The 21,413-nt window shown below is 43.5% G+C and overlaps 1 protein-coding gene across 6 annotated transcripts in view; it reads left to right on the forward strand.

The window, feature by feature from the left end:
- The window catches only part of RGS10 (regulator of G-protein signaling 10), a 23,822-nt gene extending 4,305 nt beyond the window's left edge, over positions 1 to 19,517 (forward strand). The window contains exons 1-6 of one of the 6 annotated variants that reach the window (XM_017746860.1): positions 7 to 569; positions 2,005 to 2,091; positions 8,082 to 8,225; positions 17,266 to 17,422; positions 17,503 to 17,692; positions 17,846 to 18,993. In XM_017746860.1, the coding sequence (XP_017602349.1) occupies positions 417 to 569; positions 2,005 to 2,091; positions 8,082 to 8,225; positions 17,266 to 17,422; positions 17,503 to 17,648 (687 nt within the window). In that variant the 5' untranslated portion in view covers positions 7 to 416 and the 3' untranslated portion in view covers positions 17,649 to 17,692; positions 17,846 to 18,993. The other 5 variants (XM_017746861.1, XM_017746859.1, XM_008643181.2 and 2 more) reach the window with 5 other exon arrangements.
- Positions 19,518 to 21,413: the final 1,896 nt, after the last annotated feature.

Here is a 21,413-nt window from a genome sequence, read left to right on the forward strand (position 1 = left end):
GAAACAAACCATTATTTTTCTTTCTCTCTCTGCTTTTACCCAACCTCCAGCCTCCAGTGATGATTCTTTTCTTAAAAATAAATTTCACATGTGTGACTGACCAGGAGTTGCTTTAGAGCACCCAGTGTTGTTGACGATGCCAGAACAAAATATGGACTGTGGTCGTTGTGTTCCCCAGGCAGAAGGTGCTTGAACTGCTATAAAACAGTGTCAGTGCCTCCTTACATGCTCCTGAATTGCATGGCTGTAAGGAATTTTTCCCTCCTTCCAGGCAAAGCAGGTTTCAAGTGTCTGTATGTGTGTGTCTTTATTTTCAGTTTTATGGTGTTTCTTTTAAAGAGAGCAGCTGAAATCAAGGGTGCAGGGGGAAATGGGGGAGACATCAGTGTGAGTGATATTTGTAATTTCTAAAGAAGATGCTGGTGTTTTCAACTTTTTTTTTCCCCCCAGAGATAAATGACATCGAGGGCCACCCAAGCAGCAGCCACCAAACCTTGAAAGGCACCTCGAAATGGGCCACATCCCTGGAGAGCCTCCTCGAAGACCCGGAAGGAGTGAAACGGTTTAGGGTCGCTATATCAAATATGGATATTTCCGTAAAACAAAGTCAGGTTTTGAAGCAGAATGAGCCTCAGCACGAAGGGTGCAGCTGTGCCAGTGCTGTGAACAGAGGCACACATCCCTCTAGATGTGTGCCCTGAGCAGAGCTGGAGCTGTGCCGCTGGCTGAGCTGCTGAGGCAGCACCTTCTGCCCCCTGCCACTGCAGCCTGTGCTCCAAAGGCATGTGCAAGACTTTTGGCTGCATCTTTCTAACGGGATCTATCTGCTCTTGCAAGGATTAACAAGATCCTGTTGGATAAACTGCAGTCCCTGAGCCACTGATCCCTCCTGCCAAGCATTATTTATCACTGAGATCCCGGGCTCTCGATTCTCACACGTTGTCCTTAAGCAATGAGTTACCAGGAGCAATCTGATGACTCTGTGGCTCTTGCTCTGTGTTTAGCAGCTCTACTGAAAATATTCCCTTTCAGTTTACTACAAAGTGTGGGCTGGTGCAGCTCAAAATGGCTTGAAGTTTAATTAGGTGAGGGTGGTGAGTTGGTGTTTGAAGGCCTTCTTGCCATTTAGGATGTAAGAATGGGAACTGCCTACTTGAAAGTGCTTTTGCCATACCATACTGATAAAATGCACTGGGATAAAATGGTTTCCTACCAGACTGGTTTGGGAAATGAGGTAAACAAGAATTACAAAACACTGATTTTGAATTCTTAAAAAAAAAAAAAGGAAAAGTAATCTTGGTGCTATTTAACTCCTGGCATTACTTAGTCTCTGTTTTCTAACACTTGAAAGAGAAAACTGATGATCTCAGAGCTATAAAAGTTTCAGTCATTATATTTCATAAATAAATTTAATGTACATTTTTCCCCTTTTAAAGCATGCCTCACTTTTGGAGGAATGTGCTGTGTTTAAACAGCACAGAGAACACAGCTACATCTGCTTCAGTCTGCTTAAGTGGATTTATTGCCACTGATGATCACGTTTAGAAACACTTTCATTTGTAGAGATTTTACTCATTACAAAAGTCAGAAAGGTACTACATGAGAATCCCAAGTGATCTGTGACTCTCATTAAAATAGTTCATTTTACTCACCTGGTAATGAATTAATATATTTTTTGGATTTCCCTTTGAGCAGTGGCTGTAAAAGTGCTCGAGCTGTTTAAGGGAGACTGAGGAGATCATTCCTGTGAGTTACTGCTATGGTCTGAGATGAGATGTAGCTCATCATCCTCCTGGAATGTGCTTTCAAAGTGCAGAATATCAGAGTGTTCAGTATCAGCTGTGCAGATGCACAGATGCAGTGGTTCTGTTGCACTGGGTTGGGTAAACTCACGGTTAAGTTAATTGTAGGCAGCTCCTAGTTCTAATAGCTGTAGTAGGAAGAGGGAAAACCAACTGAGAAATTGCATCCTAACATTTGTGTGTTTGTTTTTTGCTTTCCTAGGAATTTTTAAAGAAAGAATTTAGTGAAGAAAACGTTTTGTTCTGGTTAGCATGTGAAGAATTTAAGAAAACACAGGGAAAAAAGCAGGTATGTTTCCTAAATAAATTCTGCTTGTCAACAAAGTTTACTTAGCAGAGCTGGAGCTAAAACATCTCTGTTGCATAATGTGCTTTGTGTGAATGCAGATAAATATATTTGAAGAAATTGCACTAAAATCATCCTGGTGGAATTGTTTGGAAACAAAGCCAGTTCTACTTCAAATCAAAACAAACTGCTGAAATTGTCAAGTTTCCCATGTTTTGAAAACTGAACTTTTTGTAGTTTCTAGGGAGTAGCAAAACTTTTGTTAATTCAGTGATGTTGCATCATCTTGTTTGCAAATATAAAGATATTTCATTCAGAGCTTTTTTTAGAGCATAGCAGCTAATACATGGAAATTTACACCACTGTGATGTCTCAGTGGAACATAAAAATAACAAATGGCACAAACAAAAATATTTTACAGCACCAAAAGAAAATATTTTGCCTTATGAAATTACAAGTTACAAAACAGAAGGGGTCTGTTTAAACTTTTTTGCTTAAATATTTATCCAAATTGATGTATACCTGCAGAGCCTTTTCATTTTGATGACAGCTCTCTCTTTCTAGTAGGAAATATTCTACTGGAAAATTTCTCAACCATCCACCTCCTGTAAGGTTTTTTTGTTTGTTTGCTTTTTCCACTACTTAGATCTTGTTTTACATTTAGATCCACCAGGAACAAAGGATCTACTTTCACATTTAGACTTTGAAGCCCACAGAGCCAGGCCTAAACTATGAACCATGTTTAGTCTACTTGTTTCTGAAAAAGGTTTTGTGTGGGTTTTTTTTGTTTGTTTCATTGTTTTCTTGAGAAAATTTAAATTTATCTGCTCTTTAAGAGAAAGATTCTGTGAGCATGAAATTAAGTAGTTTCAAAACTCCAAGTGAGCATCGCTGTCCTTGAGAGTCAGACTCCTAAAGCTTTTTTTTTTTTAAATCCCCCTTTTATGTTTTTTACCTTAGTGCACCTCTTGTTGCCATGGCACATTTTAGCACCATGAAGAGGTGAGAGTGGGAAAATGCCCCTTAAACCTCTTCCAAGTGGGATTATATGTGCTTGGAGGAACATCAGAAATGCCAAGGAATAAGAATCGGGTGGGAGAGCTGGGCTAGGAGAGGTGTTATGAAGTGCAGGTGTAAGAGGGCTGTGTCCACACTGCAGGATTCCTCTCAGTCAAATATTGTCAGCTGAAACAGTTTCCCAGCACATTTTCAACAACAGCAATTTCCCTGTTTTTCCAAACTATGTATTTTGGGGAGGGGAGTCTACTTTTTGTAAATATCCTGTGTTTTGCACTGAAAAAAACATTCCCCTCAAAACAGTGTGCTGGATTTAGTTGTATTTTTTTGGTATTGATAAATCCATAAAAATACAACAATACTATTTTTTGCAAGAAGAGGGAAATGTTCAATTTGACTGTGAACTCTGTAGCATTTAGTAGTTTCAGCTTTGTGTATTCAGCTGCTTCCCTCCCTCATTAAGGTCCACAAATGCAGAAAGTCTTGAGGAAAGCACAACCAGTCAGTCGACTTTTCTGTGAAGTCCCACGCCTTCAGTGGGATAATAATCATATTTTCCCTTGCTAAATGATTTCCATATTTTTAGCTGATTTAGGATTGCTAATTTAGGATGCCAGTACAGAAAGTGGTGATGTGCAGGGATAGGAGCTTAGTGAATCCTTCAATGAATTGCCAAATGAATGGACAGAGGCTTAACTAGGTTCTATTTAGGTTAATTATTCAGTACCAGTCATTCCACAGCTTGGTCATCTTGGAGTCTGGTGCTGCCCAAATTATTATAACTTGCTGAATAAATGTGCTTTAGAATGACACAGACTTACAGTAAGTTTTTGTAGCTACTGCTTATGGGTGGCTTTGTTTAGATAATTTACAAAGCTAGGAAAAGCACTAAAAATAGAAATCTTTCCAGTGTTTATGGTAACGTGAAGCGTGGATTTTTCTTCTGAAAGTGACTCTTGCAGAAATCCCTTTGCATCTCTCTCTATTGTGAGCACAGTATTCTAAAAACAGTCTTTTACTTGTTTTGTAGTTTGCTTCTCCTTAAAACTGGTTTCCCACACAGATTAACTCATAGACCCAGAGACTCTTGGTCAGATGAAGCTGATATCAATTTAACCCAGATTGGAGCGAGTCCAGAGATGCTGCAAGGGCTGAAGCAGCTCTGCTCTGGAGCCAGGCTGGGAGAGCTGGGGGTGTTCAGCCTGGGGAAGAGAAAGCTCCAGAGAGACCTTCCAGGGCCTAAAGGGGCTCCAAGAGAGCTGGAGAGGGACTTTGGACATGAGATGGAGGGACAGGACAAGGGGGAATGGCTTCAAACTGACATTGGGCAAGTTTAGATTAGGTATAAAGAAGAAATTCTTTACTGTGAGGATGGTGACACACTGGAACAGGTTTCCCAGAGAGGTGGGAACCAAGGTTCCATCCTTGGAAACATTCAAAGCTAGGCTGGATGGGACTCTGAGCAATCTGATCTAGTCAAAGTTGTCCCCTGTCCCTGCAGGGGGTTGGAAGTAGCTGACATTTAAAGTAATTTCAAACCCAAACCATTCCATGATTCTATGAATGGGATTCTTTTCCCCCGATTTTTAAAGGATGAGATAAACTTTTGATTACTTGATGTGAGAGTGCTGGCATGGGGCTCTACTTGGTCAATTTAAACTTGCCCAAAGGTCAGCACATGAGCAGTGGGTTAAGCACCCATTGTGCCAGGGATATTTATTGTTATCCTTCCTGTGGCAGCCTGGGGCAGTGTTTGGTTTTGCACAGGCTGCTGTTCCATTAGGGTGGATGATTCATGGGAGCAGGGGAGATTTTTGGCAGCTGCAGAGTGAGGCAGCAGGCAGACTGCATTGCTGGTCTGGCCAGGTTTTAGATGAACTGGGTTCAGCTCATCTTCTTGCAGCAGGAAGGCACAGACTTTTCCCCTCAGCTCAAGACACATCTCTGTAGTTTAGAAACAACAACAACAAAAAGGATAATCCTTTAAAATTGAATTTAAAATAGAAATTTAACATTTAGTGAAGATTGAGAAAGCAATTAGGTCAAGCCCACTCGTAGCAGTGAGCTCTGCTGCCACCCATGTGGCCCTTGTGTTAGGGCACATATTTAATTATTGAAATGGGAGTGGTGGGGATAAGGGAATAAAATTTAACTTTAAATATTTTGTTGGGGTTTGTCATGTGTTGTTGCATTTGTGACTGTTAATGAAATAAACAACATGTTCCCAGGGTTTAAATGATTCTCCTCTTGAAGCTGAGCTTCAAAAATAAATTACAGATTGTAATAAATGCTTACGGGAAATATTTTCAGCTATTGCTAAAACCCACCAGAATATCCATGTTGGGAGTTTTGTAGTGAATGATTCCAGGACAAAGTCCTGTGCATTCAGGAGTTTCTTCTGTTGCTGCCCATGTGGAATGTAGCAAGGGTTTAGCAGGGCTGGGTAATGCTGCACAGCTGCTGGCTGCTGGGAGCCTGGTCTGATGAGCATCTGGGGCTCCCATTCACCTCATTTGGGAACCACACATGCTTGGGAGCTGAGTTTGACCTTAGGAAAGGAAGTGGGAAAGAATCTTGTATCCACTTGAAACAGCGAGGGGGGTTGCTGCAGACAGAACTTCGTGCTCCTAATGGGAATCTGGCACGGATACTGGGGCGAGCACACAGATGGAGCTGAGGACTGCCAGAAATCCTTTAATAACCACCTGCAAACAAGATCCCAGTTTAGGAGCTCTTTTAGTTCCAGAGCAGAGTCCCCTGTGCTGAGGCTTTAGTTTCAGGCAGATGCAGAGCAGAGAATGCCACTGACTGAACAGGGACAATCTCTGCCTCCTCCACCTGAACCTGGCTCTGCCTGAGTGACACTTGGGGGGTGTATGAGCACACTGGCAGCTTTGACTGTTCTTTCTTTTTAAAGCAAATTATAAGCTGTAGTTAATCAGCTGCTGTACCACTGAAGCACAGACATGGCAGAGCAGTTCTATTTGCAGCAGAATCTGTAACGTTCAGCTGTGCATTTCCATATTTCCCCACTGCTATAAAGCCAGGTCCCCTGTGTCTCTCCAATGGCCTCCTCTCCCTAGCACAGCTCTTTCACTTCCTTTCTTTGTTATTCTTCCTCACAAAATCCAAAGAGCCTCCCTGTTTCACCAGCCTCCCACACAGTCCTGTTGTTCCCCTCCATGCTCTTTAAAGTTCCTCACAGTTACTTCCAGTTTTGGGTTTCCTCTCAAGCCTCCCTCTGCTCTTTTTCTGCAGTGCCCAGCTTGCTCCTGTGGCCTTAGACAAGCAGCACCTTGTGCTGGGGCTGGTGAGGAGCTACTCCTGCCTTGACTAGCCAGAAGCAAAGGACACCCTGGCAGTTCAAGTAGAGCAGAAAACTTTTGAGCATATACTGCAGCTTTTCCCTTGGTGCATGTGCTGCTTTTCCTCTCCCTTTCTTTTCTCCTGCTGATTTTCCATTGACTCAGCAGGAGGGTAATTTTTTTTCTCAGTCCTTTGCCCCTCTCTCAAGTATGGTTGAAACCGTACAGGAGGTTCTAAAGTTGTTTAGGTGGGACTGGCAATACAATTGCTCATGCAATAATAGCTGAAGGCCCCTTCCCTGTGCCTGCCTTAGGACATTAACTTTGCCACTTGTAGCAGTCTGATCTCTTGGATTAATTGCTCATTTAGAACAGAAGGGGCTGACCCAGTCCTCCCTGAGTTGTGAAACAAGTTGGAAATTGTTAAAAACAGTTCATTGTGGCCTAATGCACCTGACACATAATGTTCTACCCCCCGGATGAATGAGTTTTAAATAGGAATACTAGAGAATGGGTATCCTCTTCAGCAGTGAGTCAACTCTTTAGGCCCCCTGAATGCTCAAACACATGCAGCTTTTCTTCTAATTATCCCCAAGTGTAAATGTACCTCAGCTGTAAAACATAGAAGTAATTCTGAGACTCCTTCATGGGCTGGGTTTAAATGCTTCCTCCTTCAAGCCCCATCAAAGGCGTAGCCCTTTAGCTGATGCTGGTCTGGAGCTGTGATTGCTCATTAGAGGTACCCAGGGCCCAGGATGAGCCAGAGCAGCTGCTGCTGGGTTGCTTTCAGATTGCAGAATTCAGATTGCAGCAGCGGGGCTTGGATCTTGCCTGGCTTGTGTCTCTTCCTCCTCTCTGGCTTCCTCTTATCCAACTGTCTGGTTAAGGGGGTCTTTCACTGAATTTCAGGGGATTGTGGCCCCTCACTGCTTTGAAGCTTAAGGATGCTGGTGGGGTCAAGATGTTATCACTGTTACTGGTTTGACAAGGGAAGAGCTCTGAAATCAGGGCAAATACCAACAAACAGCTTTATGCAGGTCACACCCTTATTTATCAGTTCTCAGAGGCTATTGAGAGTCTTATCTTTACCAGTTAGCCAAGTAGCTGGTGTTTTCTTTAATCATGTAGTCGGTGTTGTAGGTGAGCTGCTCTGAGGTCATGGTTAAGACAAAGTGTGTGGTGTGACAAGGTTGCCTGACAGTGGTGTGAGTTAGACACTAACTTCACTTCGTTTTCCCTTGTAGTAAGCTCCCAGGTTTTTTTCCTCTGTGTTTCTTGCCCATACTGATGATCTGTTAGGAAAAAGAGTCTTCTCAGAAGTGAACACAAGGTCTAGCTGATGATGCTGAGCAGTCTCACACTGGCTACTGAGATTCAGACATCACAAACTGCTGAAAACTGGCAGCTTTTGCTAATATCGGTGTAGGCTTTGGCCTGTAGAGGTGTTTCTCTTCCAGTACAAATGAATATACACAAGTAGGCTAATCTATGTGTATTTGTTACTTTTTTTGAAATTCAGAATATATTTTGGGTTTAGGACGTGAACCTCAAGAAGTGACCTACAGAAGTCTCCAACAAAACGTTACCCAATCAGAGACTACTTCCACAGGAAATAATTCTTTTAATAAATTCCATTTTAAATAATTCTTTTAAATAAATGTCCTTTTGCAGATGCAGGAAAAAGCTAAAGAAATTTACATGACTTTCCTGTCCAGTAAAGCTTCCTCCCAAGTCAATGTTGAAGGGCAGTCCCGTTTGAGTGAGACCATCCTGGAGACACCTCACCCTCTCATGTTTCAGAAGCTCCAGGACCAGGTAAAGTTATTTACTTCAATAACACAGTTTTGTCTGGTTATAATGAGCTTTGCTTTCTAGCCACGGCATGGATTGAACAGGTAAGCACAGAACTGGGTTGATTCCATGTTGGGATATTAATGCAGCTGCTCTGAGGTATTCCAGGTTCTTGGCCCCATCTCACTACGACCAATTAATTAAGAGATTCATTACAATCATCCTAATTCCAACTCAGGGCTTTCCTGGAAAACTGGATGGAGTTTTCTCCTGGGTTCCTGTGTGGGTGGCTTGAGAATCACCCTGACTAACTCAGTGCCTTCATTTTCCTGTGTATTCACTTGTTCTGAGTCATTGCTGATGTTTGTTTTGTAGTTGCCACTGGTTTCCTTGAGAGCTTAAGATTCTTTATTTTACTTTGCTTTGGTATTTATATTGATATGAATATAACACAATTTTTTGAAAACCCTCCTCTTCTGTAACATGCAAGACTTAGAGGAGTTGGTCTCTGCTTTGCCTTTTCCTGAGGAACTTGGGAGGTCTGGTAGAAATTAGAAATTTTGCAGGCATGTCTTTGGGTGGTAAATTTTCTTGATATTCAGCTGATTTCAAAGCATAAGTTATGAAGTGAGTCATTCTTATCTGCAGCTTTCCAGCACTTGCAGTACTATTTTTAATTCCTGTACCATCCTCAGGACTACCTGTATTTTCCATTTGGCTCTTTCCTTTTGTGGAGAAACAGCACAGCAATTTAAACAGTGTTTTCAGCCCATTTCAATCAGGTATTTGAATACATTGGTTGGGCACTGGCTGGGTCAGTTGGAGCTGTCTGAGGGGCAAAGGCTCTGCTGTTTTTCAGGCAGATTCCAAGACATTAGCAGTGGAAATACCTGAAATCAAATTTCCATGTGAAGAAACAGAGTTTTTCATGGGAAAACTTCTGACTTGGGGGAAGGGAGAGAAATGTTCTGGTAGAGCTCAGCACTGCAGTTCAGGGTGAGTAACTGTAAGAGTGAAGCTGGAGAGAATACTGGAGTTAAAATATTTGCTATTTCACAAATGACATGCACGTGGAGAGCCAAGGATTAGTAATACCTGAACTGGAAACATACTGGACTAGTGGTAGAGGAATCCCACTAGTGTGGGAAGAAATTCTGTGAGCTTTTAAAAACAAATGCAGAGCATTTGTGGGTCATTGCAAGATTCCAGTGCTTGAAGCTACTGTTTATTGCTGTTAGATAATGGCTCAGAAGAGTTATGGTCTTCTCTGGTTTTCAATCCTTATAAAGTTATGAAGAGTGGCGTAATTTGCTCTCTGAAGAGCAGTGTTAACCACTGCTGGCATGGTGGGTCTGGAGTAGAAAAAGGCAGAGCTGGAAAGACACACTCTGCTCTACAGCAGTGCTGGTAACAACAGCTTCAGGTCTCCAGAGAGCTGCTGATTTAACTGGGGATCTGGTGGGGTGTGGGCTGGGGCCATGGGGTGGCCTTAACTGCCCCCAAGCCATTTGTTTGTGCTGAATGGAGTGGTGTTAGAGTAGTTCATACTTCATGTGCTTCAAAATACTTGTGGGGTAAATGTTTCTGCTCCACAAAGGCAGTGAGAGGAGGCAGGGAGGGAGGGGGAAAGAGGGTTCTGCTTTGGCACGTGGTGACTCTGCTCTCTATATTTGGCTGACCAGACTGCAGAAGATCTTGGTCTTCAATGCTCTTTCTCTCTGGGAGATGCTTTAAGTGATACCAGGAGCAAGAGGGGTCTAAGTTCTTCACAAAGATGTGACGTTTTAACAGGGAACATCTTCCTTACAATTTTTTTCCCCTGAGTTGGTTGGATGAATTTAATTATGTTATAGTTAGCCAGTGCTGGGAGGTAAAATTTGACTTTTCTTAACTCAGGAAGAGTTAAGATCCTGAAGATCAGAGTCTATACAGAATGGGTATTTGGGGATTTTTTTTTTTCATATTCCAAAATGTATCTTAAAAAATAATATTTCCACAGTTTTAGACATGAATTTAAATATTTAAATATGTAAAGAAATAGTGATTAGTAAAATCCACCATGTAATTTACTTGTAAGGGAGCAACTTTAGCAAATGCACAGACAAGAACAGTCAAGTTTTGGGTGTTTGCCTGTATTTGTCCCGATTCCTTGAGGATGTGAAATGAAAAAGCAGTTTGAGATTGTTTTTTGGTTTGTTTTTTTTTTTTTCCTCCTGCCAAACAGGTAATGGTTGTAGTATCAGTTAGAAGTGAGGCCTGTAAAGGTAAAGATGAGTTATCCACACGTGGAGTAGCCACATCTTCAGGTCAGAATCCAGAAATTTGTCTTGGAAATTCAGTTACTCTGAGAATCATAAAAAATGATCAGTCCTGAAACATGACTCAGAGAGGCTCCACCAGTGAAATAATAGGCTGAGGGTGATGCTGGCTTTGGTTTTGCCTCAATTATAGTTTTGAAGTTTACTTTTTTTCCTGTCCCCTCTGTTTCAAGACCAAGCAAAATATAGTCCTGACCTTGACACCTGAACAGATTCCAGGCTCCTCTCCCAGCCCCTTTGTTTTCAGAAAACTCCAAAAAGAGTTGTAGCTTTTTTTTTGTCCACAGTGGGTATAAATAGAAGAGCAGCAGTTATGCTGAGGGATGAGCCTGAGCTCAAGCCCTGGGAGAGAAAAGCTGTGCTTGGGGCTGACTTCATGTTTCCATGCTGGCTGTGAGAAGCTCTTGGCCTAGTGAAAAGTGTATTTACACAAATTTAATCCACCAGCAATTTAAACCCACGTTTTAACTGGCAAAATACATCTGTATCAGGTTAGCTCTTTGTGGCAGGTTCCTGCAATTTGCCTGAGACCAGTCTTGCCATTTGGTCCAAAAAGAATGGGAAGATTGGCATAGCTTTAAGAAACATTGGCTAAACCAGATGTTTCAGTATTTGTGTAAATTATTTAGAGGCTTTCCTTAGTTATCCAGTGCTCTGCTTGAGTTACTCTGCAATGTTCAGGAGTCACTGCAGTCAGAAAGGTGCATAAAAGGTGCCTCTGTTTCTTCAAAGCTCTGCTTTGTCCCTCTGAATGCCTTCCAGACATTCAGAGAGATGTTCAGAGGGACAAACACGGGAGGATCTGATCATCCCACTCAGTGACTCTGGCCTGGGACCTTTCACCTTCAGTATTAGGTGTGCAAAGCAGGCTACTGTGAAAACTATAATCTGATTTTTAAACTAATGTGGACGTTATTGCCAGGCAGTGACCATGGGACCTACAGCATTGTTTGCTACATGCAGACCCCGTGGAGAGCTGGAAGTGTATTTTTTCCTTAATGCCCTGCTCTGTAGTAACGCTCTAGTACAAACAGAAGGAAAGTGCATTAGAATTAATGTGTCCTTCTCATTTAAAATCTCATTTTACTTAGGTAGTTTGCTTTGTGTTCTTTTCCCCCCTCTTCCCAGATATTCAATCTCATGAAGTATGACAGCTACAGCCGCTTCCTGAAGTCAGACATATTCCTAAACCATAAGAAGAGCGAGGAGCAAGAGGAGAACTCACCTGAGGCTCAGACTGCAGCTAAAAGAGCATCAAGAATTTACAACACATGAGACACAATGGGTCTCTTCAGGAGAGGCAATACAATAAGGAAATTACACTCAGGAACAGTCTAGGTTTATAGCAGTTGCATTTAGGGCTTGGAAAGCTCAAAACCTTTTTAGGAGATACTTACCTTCTTAATTGCTTGAATGATTAATTGTTTTTGCATGATAGCTATTAACCAAGCACCCATGGAAGGACTGTTTCCCAGCTAAGAGGCTGAGGTATTCCTCCATAGCATGAGTTGCCTTTCATATTTCATGAGTTAAAATGCTTTAAATTCTTGTATTTTCTTTTGTGAGGCATCTTGGTGATGCAAAATGGGAGACTGCGTGGTTGGGTTTTTATTTTTGCCTTGTAATTTTTATTTGGGACTAGCTTTTACATCCTGATCTGCTGGGAGAAGCTGTTGAGGAGTACATTTCACATTAGTTTGTGGGTGAGTCATTCATAGCAAATTTAATCATAAAGGGACAGCATCTTTCAGGGTTAAGCTCTTTAGAATCCAATCCCTTCCTGTGTGACTTTGTTCTTTCAGGGTGATATCTGTTTTGCTTTGCCTTTATTGCTGAATCAAAACACTTCCCTAGTCATGATTTTCATTTTTGTATCTCCTAAATTTCCCCCCAATTTTTTTTTTTTTTTTTTTTTTTTTTTTTTTTTTTTTGCAGTAGACAATCACCTTCTTCAGAGGATGGGATAACCTCTGTTCCCTTGGGAACAAAAGCTCTAAAAGAGACAGGATCTCTGAAGAACTCCTAACTGCCATTAGGAAATGTGATAGTAAATATCCCTCTCAGGGCACACTGATTCCAGCAAAGCTTGGCTGGGGCATGTCCCTCATATCAGTGTGACATCAGATGCTGCTATCAGAAAGCATCTGGTCTCTCCCAGGTCTTCTGAACAATCCCTCTCTGTGCAGCAGCAGTGCTTTGGCAAAGGACCAGCAAACCAAATCTGGTTTTGTTTTACTCCATTTTTTCTGCTCAAATCACCCTGCCGAGTTTTGTTTGCCCCACAAAAGTATTTCAGGGTTTCCTAATTGTGATTTTGGAGAGCTGCAGTGGAACAGGGAGTTGGCTTTGGGGTTCAGCCACTCTCACATCAAGCTTGAGAGCAAGGGGAGTTTATTTCTGCCCTGCGCAATCCAAGGCTGGTAGAGGAAGATGCTCCCAATGAGCATTCCATGTTGTCCTGGGAATGTGTCAGCACTGCAAAGCACATTTTAGCATACAGTTTTTCATGTGTTCATTATACTTTTTGATTAATTCACTGCAGTGTTACTAAATTGCAGTTTAAGCTGGGAAAGTGTATTAGCTACTTGCTCTATTTACAAGCTTTGCAGCTGTAGTCTGGCTGTTTCCCACTCTCTCATTATTTACTCTTTCATATTTTGCACTGCTTGTCTTGAACTTTTGTTTATGTGCTGGCTAATCTAAATGCACAGTTAGCTTTTGAACATTTTGTACTTATTTTTTTTTGTCAGAAAGGCCAGATATGTTTCATACATTGCTGTCACTATCAATGTTTGAAATCTAAGTCTAGTTTGTCATTTTTGAGATTGCAAACTCACTTGGTAGACTTGATCATTTCTTTTAACTCTGAGCCACTCTTGCAGGTATTGTGTGAAGAAAATTGTTTCCATGGGCTTTTCCCTAGTTAGATGTAAAAGTGGGGATGGAAGTTCTGATTCTTCCCCTAGAGCTACATGCCCTGCTCATTTTTAGGAAGTCAAAGAAGAGGTCAGTGCCTCCATATGCATGATGTAAGGTGTAGTTCTTATGCACTGAGTTAATGTTCTTTTTATGCTCTCGAAAGATTTAATGGTGAAGTCATATTACTTCAGGCACTTTCAGTGGTATTTGACCTCCTGCTCAAGCTGTATTTCAATGTTTTACTGAATGAGAATGAACTAAACATGTGCATGAATTTTTTTTTTTTTCTTTTTTTCTTTTTCTGATGGGGCCTAGGAAATGGGACCATCCAGTTCTGGACTTGCCAACTCTTTGTAATCTCAGGATTACCTCTTTTGAAAATCCACTGTAATAACAAACTCTTCATGCCTGCCACAGCAGAGGGCAGAACTTCTGATAGCATTGAAGCCCTTGGGAGTGGGCAGCTTAACCAGTTTAGGACTTGGGATTTGTTTTTTTCCCAGTGTTTGCTGCATTAGTCTTAGTGATATTAAAAAATTCAGCATGGGGACATTCATGGGAAAAATGCAGAATGAGCTCTTACCACATTCATCACATGGATGCGCAGTAGATTCATTTTTAATCATATTGATTTTAAAAATGCATTAGCAAGGGATAAAAGAGTCTTTGACTATCATGTTTTAAAATGGTAATAATAGAAGATAAAACCAGGAGCTGTATGAACAAAGGTAGGGTGTTGAAGAGAGAAAATAAGTTTGTAGCTGCTTATGAACACTTTCCTTGGCAATATGTTCCCTATCAGGTACTGCCTTTGCTTGCTAAGAGCAAACACCCTACATGAGTAGACACAAAGGTGCTTTACACGACCACAAGGCAAAAGTTACTCAAAAGGAAATGTATTTTTTAGCAGCATCTCTGTGCCTATGATGTTTATTTCAGTACCTGTTATGTTTCTAATCTAATGTAACTTGATCCACAAAATCCTTAATCTTTGAGTTGCTCTTTTACCTCAGAGGTAAAAAGTTGATTGGACCATTGTCTTTGTGCTGTCTGGGTTGGTTTGAGGGGTTTTTTTTAGAACACCAACAAGTAGACTTCAATGTGCAGAAAGCAAAGATGTTTTTCCTATTCATCAGATTATTGGTATTTTTCAGTAAAAGGGCAATCAGATTAAAACCATGCAAGCAGATGCCTGTAATTGCAATTTAAAAAAAGGGAAAGTTGGTGTTATTACAAACTTCTGGAAGTAGGTGACACTTGCTCCACGTGGCACAGAACAAATCACACAGATAAAGAACTGTTTCCCAAGAAATAAATCCTGCATTCCAGGAACAACTGTAAACATTGCATCCAACCTCAGGCTGTAAGTGGGTGCTCAAAGTTGCTTTATGTAGAGATTAAAGATAGGATCTACTCCTCTTCGTAGAACTTACACAGAAGTGATGAGCACACAAAACAAGCAAGAGAAGTTTCATGCCTGTTTGCATGCCTTAAACTCTACCCTATTTTGTGTTTCTCAGCTAAAAAATAAAAATATTCTACAAATACACCAAATCTGTGTGGTGACAGCTCTTTTATGAACACAGTTTGGGTTGAGATTGTTTCATGTCCCATAGTTAACCCATTTCTGCTCTCAGTCCTTGCTAACACAGTTCACAGTCTGTCCTAGGATGTTGGGTTTTGCCTTGGAAGAAGGGATGGCACAGTGGGGCTCACTTCTGACTGGGCTGTGGTCTGAACGAACTGCAGAAATTCACTTGAACAGGGGAAGATGCCTCTTGTACCTGCTCCATCTCCCATTTCTTTTGTTCCTGTTGCATTTCTTTCACTGCACTTGCCAGGCCATTGGTGTGGAGAAGGAGGGTTTGAAAAATCAGTGGGAGGGAGAGAAAAAGATTTTAATGTTTGTGTTTGGATAACAGTTTGGAATGTGCTGGTTTTTTTACTGAAGATTCAGACATTTTAAGTGGGTAGCACCTGCATCTGGGCTAAAAACTAATTAGGTCTGTGATGCAGAGAGGTCCCATACCATTCTGTGACTAGTTCAAAGCTGAAAAGTGGTATATTCTCCCTTTTATAAATTGCTTATAACTCTTTTCATCCTAAAACAGGGCAGCAAGCCTTACACAGTCACCCAGTTTTGCCAAATGTCTGCCCCTGACAAACCAGAAGCAGTGTTTACATGACAGTGATCCTTTCCCTGTGCCAGAGGCAGTTCCTCTTGTTTTGTATCCAACACGGCTCATGTCCCAGGGCTTTTGGCAAAGCCACAGTTCAAAGCGAGCTGTGGGGCATCCTTTATCCCGAGGATCTGTGTGACTTTTCTGTGCTGCCATACAAGTGCTCAGCAGCTGCAGCCGGAATTCTGATCGCTCCAGTTCGGCAGCTTGGCTGTAATTAAGTGAAAGATGCTTCTCATCATCAGGGCTATTATATCCTGACTGATCAGTGTGCAAATCCATCGCAGCCAGGGGTTAAAAAGCGCCCCATTCCAAGGGGTTTGGGATGGCAGGGGAAGAAAGAGGGAAAGGCGGCATGTGGCTCCTCGCGGGAGGAATGGGATGATCGCCAAATTTAGCAGCACCCTCTCCTGGCTCTCGGCTGAATAACGCGTAGGGATTTGGGGCTTGGAGTAAGAGTCCAAGCAGGGAAAGGTCGCAGCTGCTGGTTCCTCAAATGCAAAGCACTTGGCGACCTTTCTGTCAGCAAGAAATGCTGAAATGCTGAGGCGGCTCTGTTTGTCAGGAAAGGCAGCTGATGTCGCTCTGATCAAAACTTGGGGGGATCCCCGGGCAGAAGAAAGCTGAAGTGGCTTTGAAGCTGGCATTACAGAGCAGATAACGCTCTGAGCTCCTGAACGTGCTGCAGGAAAGGGCCAGCAGCTGTCCCTTCCCCCGCTGCTGTTCCTGCCTTGTGCCCATCTGAATCACCCAAAGACAGGACATTTCCCAAGTGCCCAGCATGCTGAATGCTGCAGCCTGGGGACTGGGTGCTCTTACCCGTGTTCCTGCCACGCTGTCCTATTGCTCCAGCCTTTCCAGAGGTCGTGTGCCCAAAATTCAGCCCAGTGCCTGCCTGCGCCCCCGTGTTACTCTTGGGCTCTTGTTTCACTTTGCACAGAACTCTGCAAGCCAGCAGGAAAGGCTGGCTGAGAAAAGCAGGGCTGTAGGTCAGGGCTGGGAAGGGGGGTTATCCACTGCTCCGTGCCTTGGGCGAGCACCAAATCTGCTGTCAGTGGGATGTCCTGACACGGGGGCTTTTTCTTTTGTTTGCCATATAAATTTCAAGCAGAATCTGTCGGTTTGTGCCCTTACTGGAGCATGGCAGCCCCTCAGTGCACATTTTCCCCAAGGAATCCCAGGGGGGATCGTGGTGGTCAGTGGGTCTTGGACAGGGTGATGTGCCAGGCTGCACTTCAGCTGGCAGGAGCTGAGCTCGAGCTGTATCAGCGTTAACAAATGTGGTTTTCATCAGGTCTATCTCAGCTGGTGAACCACTTGATTAGATAGATTTCAAGTGTTTTCCCATGTCGTGACTAAGACAAGGTAGGAACTTGAAATATTTGAACAAGTGATGCTAACTCTCACTGAAACTCTCCCAGAGTTACCAAAAAATACATTGACTTGGAGGTAAATTGAAACCTTTCAGGTTCTTTTTCAAGCTGCAGTCCAGAGGAACAGCTGAACATATTTTTTTCTTAGTTCCTCTTCTGTGTTTTCTGTATTTATGATTTCATAATTTTTCCACGGTTTGAATACTAGGTTTAGACATTTTTTATGCATCTGCACTACACACAACCTAAACCTGTCCTTTTTGCATTCCTGAAGTGCCACAGAGATGGATCTGACAGCAGAGAGCATAGAGGAGAAGCTCATGCCCCTCTTAGTCTGCAAAGAGATACCAAACAATATGAAACTCCAAAACATGAAGGACAAAAGGCAACCCTGCTACAGATTTCACTGAGACTGAGAACCCTGGTACACGGTGAGACCTCAGGGGCAGAGTTTTGGTGCAAGTCATTCCCTGAATGAATGGGAAACCCATCTCTCTTGCTTTTCTTGCAGTGTTCAATCAGCCACTGTTAAAAGCTGTTCTCAACATCCTGACCAGGCTGCTTAGAAAATCCCCAGGCCTGGGGAAGACCGGTGGGATTAAAATTACAATCTACCACATAATGAAGATGATTTGGCTCATAGAACTCTGCCTCTGACTGCTGCTCATTCCACATCTTGGACACCATTTCTCGTTAAGGAAGTATGAAATTACCAGGGGTTTTTTAGAGCAAATCTTTTATCCTGAAGCCAGGAGGGCATGAGCTGTGTGTTTCATCCTTTCATTCCTTTTCCCCACCCACTTCCTTTTCTACTGTAGAGAAATAAGTGAGCTCTTTGTGATCTCTGCTTTCAGGAGGTTTCATCACCCAAGCTGCTCCATGGATTATCAGTGACTTCCCAGCTAACAGATGGCTGGAAGTGACAGCAGTGCTGCAAGGAACTAAGGAAATTATTTCCATCTCGGGATTGGTCTCATTCACTCTGTTATGCAGCTTTTAAGCATTTTCCATCCACTCAGACCAATATTTGTGTATCATCTACAGAACGCGAACAAAATCTCTCTCTGAAGCAAAATTTCCAACCTCAAGGCGACTTGTTGTTTTTGGAGTCATCATCAGGCCTTGGGCAAAGGCTTGAGGGAAATCCTATCCTCTGTAGTTGGGCCAATAGCACTGTAAACTTCAAGATGATCTGTCTTTTTCTGAGCTCAAGATTAGGCAACGAACCAGCCTCTCACTGAGCCAGTAGCAGCAGTCAGAAAAACTACTGAGTGTGGCAATTTTTTGGGGGTAATTGTTTGTGTTTGTTATTTTGACTCTTTGCTCTGGTTGGCTAAAAATTCCCTTTCATGTGCAAGCGTGGAATATTCTTCTGTGAGAGGAGAGCTGCCAAAACCCGAATCAGTCTTTTTTTCTTCTTCTTTCATTTTTGCCCCATGCTTCAGAGGAGAGGCTACAAGTTAGGAAAAGAGAACTGAGAGGTGCTGAGCCTTTTCAGGGCTCAGCATTTTCAAACAGGGATGCCCAAGGATGTGACTGACCCTCAGAGGGGTGGGAGTAGATGGAAAGGGAAAGCTGCAGGGCTGGAAGCTGCCAAAGGTAGACTCTGATCAAGATTACAGGGCTAAGGGTCAGCTGTCCTTGTGTACATAACTGATGTCCCAACAGAGCTCTGATACTGCATAGAAAAGGAAGGGGGAAAATCAGTTTGTATACCAAAAGGTCTTCATGGTGTGCTAAATAAAATTGTGAAAGACATTGTAGTGACCATAATGACATAGACAAAGAAAAAGTCTGCATTCAGCCGAGTTCTAGTTTTGGTCCTGTGTGAAATGACTGACGGGACCGAGACTGGGAGAGCAAGGGAGCTGTAGCTATACCCTGAAAACCATTATTTACCTCACTGTTGTTCCTGAATTTGCCTCTGAGTGAGTTCAGCTGGGAACTAAGATCTCCAGAATCATGATATGGGTATGTCCTGACAACTTTAATTTTATTTATGTGGCAGCAATCTTCTATCAAGCAGCATTTTGCCTCAAGACACATCTTGCCTCACGAGGACGGGAGATTTATGAGCATCTGGACTACAGCAGAACGAAGCACCCACTTCCCAGAGGATGTGCAGACATCACACCCACCCTCTCTTTGCTCTTTGTGGTCTCCACCCTGCTCTTTCACCCTTCTATTTTGCACAGGCCTAACCCACAACAGGATTATTGCTTTCCCCCCCTCCCCTCTTCATATTCTCCTTTAAAGCTTATAAATACAGTGGGCAGGGGTGTTTGTACCTCTGGACCACAAACCCTCCTAAACACCTTATAAAAACCACCAATTTTCAACAGGGGAAAAAAGACAGTGACAGGAAAGAGAAGTAATTGTTACTGAGCTGAAGGAAGGAAAATCACAGCTCACAGCATGGTGAGCATCACTGCTTTCCATGTGACCTGTTCCATGATTTTTTTTTTCCCCCTAACACTGGGATGTATTACACAGTTCTGGTGCACCTCTGTGTTAAAAATAAAAAGAAGGGTTTTCTTGGGGGTATTTTTTGGTTTTATTTTTTGCCAGCGAGCTAAGGTTTCTCTTTGCTGCTGTTGCAGCTGTGCTGATATAGATGGAGCTGTGGCAGAAGCACATCTGGCTGTACCTTGCACTGAATCCTTTCTGGGAGCCTGGAGATGCCACAGGTTGGCACTGCCCCGGCTCATTTGGCTAGGGAGGATTTGCAAACACATGTTCCACCAAGGCTGCAACCCCATTTTTTATTTCTACAGATAACAGCACTAATTTGAATGTGATTTAATCAGGTGACAGCTTTTGCATTTGCTGCAGGTTCATTGAATTAACACCATTAATAGATTTGCTTTTTGGGGACCTGTCTCAGGTGCCTGTTTGAACTGACAGAAGCCAGAGATACAACCTCTACCATTACATTAATGCTGGCATTTTCAGAGGCACAAACAGCACCTAAAATTGCAGCTGGAGCCAGAGGTAGCATTTTGCTAAATGTCCTCCTCACCCTGCTGCAGGATGGAGCTCTGGTGTCCTCTGCACAGGGTGGACACGGACCTGGTGGTGTGGGGCCAGAGGAAGCTGAGAAGACGGTCTGGGGCTGGATCATCTCTGCTGTGAGGAAAGGCTGGGAGAATTGGGGGTGTTAGTCCAGAAGAGGGGACTCCAGGGGGACCTTAGAGCCTCTTTCAGCACCTAAAGGGGCTCCAGGAGAGCTGGAGAGGGATGGAGGGACAGGACACGGGCAAATGGCTTCCCACTGCCAGAGGGCAGGGACAGATGGAATATTGGGATGGAATTCTTCCCTGCGAGGGTGGGGAGGCTCCGCTGCCGGTGAGCTCCGTGCGAGGGGGACACGGCAGAGCCGGGACCCCCAAATCCCCCTGGCAGCCCCGGGACCCCCAAATCCCCATGGCAACCCCAGAACTCCCAAATTCCCCTGGCAGCCCCGGGACCCCCAAATCCCCATGGCACCCCCAGAACTCCCAGATTCCCCTGGCAGCCCCGGGACCCCCGGCCCGTACGGCCCCGAAGCACCGGCAGAGGGCGCGCTGGGGCCGCGCGGAGTGGCGGCCGTTTTTGGGGCGTTATTTGGGGTTTGGGGGTGTCTGTGCGTTATTTGGGGATTAGGGGCGTCTGTGTTTTATTTAGGGTTTAGGGGCGTCTGTGTGTTATTTGGGGATTAGGGATCTCTGTGTATTATTTGGGATTTAGGGACCCTGTGTTTTATTTGGAGTTTAGGGACATCTTCCACTATCCCAGGTTGCTCCAAACACCGTGCAGCCTGGCCTTGGACACTTCCAGGAATGAGGCAGCCACAGCTTCCCTGGGCAACCTGTGCCAGAGCCTCATGACTCTCAGGGAAAGGAGACAAAACCCATTCCTTGCTTCCCCAGCAGGAAGCAGTTGTGGTGGCATAGACCCAGACCGCCAAGGGGGCAGTCCCTGGGAAAATTACCTGGAGTTTCTAATCGTGCTCATGTCCCTCATTTTTTGGTAGCACTGAGACATTTTTTGGTAGCACTGAGAAGAGCTGATCTCATGGATGGGCCATGGGATGAAGGTAGATGAGGCACTTTTGGCTTCTGGAATAACCACATTGGCTTCATGTGTCTGAAACACCAGGCAATGTCAGCGCTGCGATTAAATGTTCCCCTTTAGTTTCCAGAATTAAGAGGGATGAGGCTGCTTTTTTACCTTACAGAGCACTTTTCTTGGAGATGTGCAATGTTGTAAAAGTGCCACAAAACTGCCACGGGGCTCAACAGGTCCAGCTGGATTTGTTCCTGACACAGCCCAGCTGCAAGCAGAGGCGAGGACACCCCATGCTCAGCACTGCTCTCCCAGAGGGAGCAGCGCGTTCCCTGCGCTTTCAGCCACCCCGCCAGGAAGCTCAGAAACCTGCACTCA

This window comes from Corvus brachyrhynchos, unplaced genomic scaffold (genome assembly GCF_000691975.1).
Source record: "Corvus brachyrhynchos isolate BGI_N302 unplaced genomic scaffold, ASM69197v1 scaffold319, whole genome shotgun sequence".
NCBI classification, from domain to species: domain Eukaryota; kingdom Metazoa; phylum Chordata; class Aves; order Passeriformes; family Corvidae; genus Corvus; species Corvus brachyrhynchos.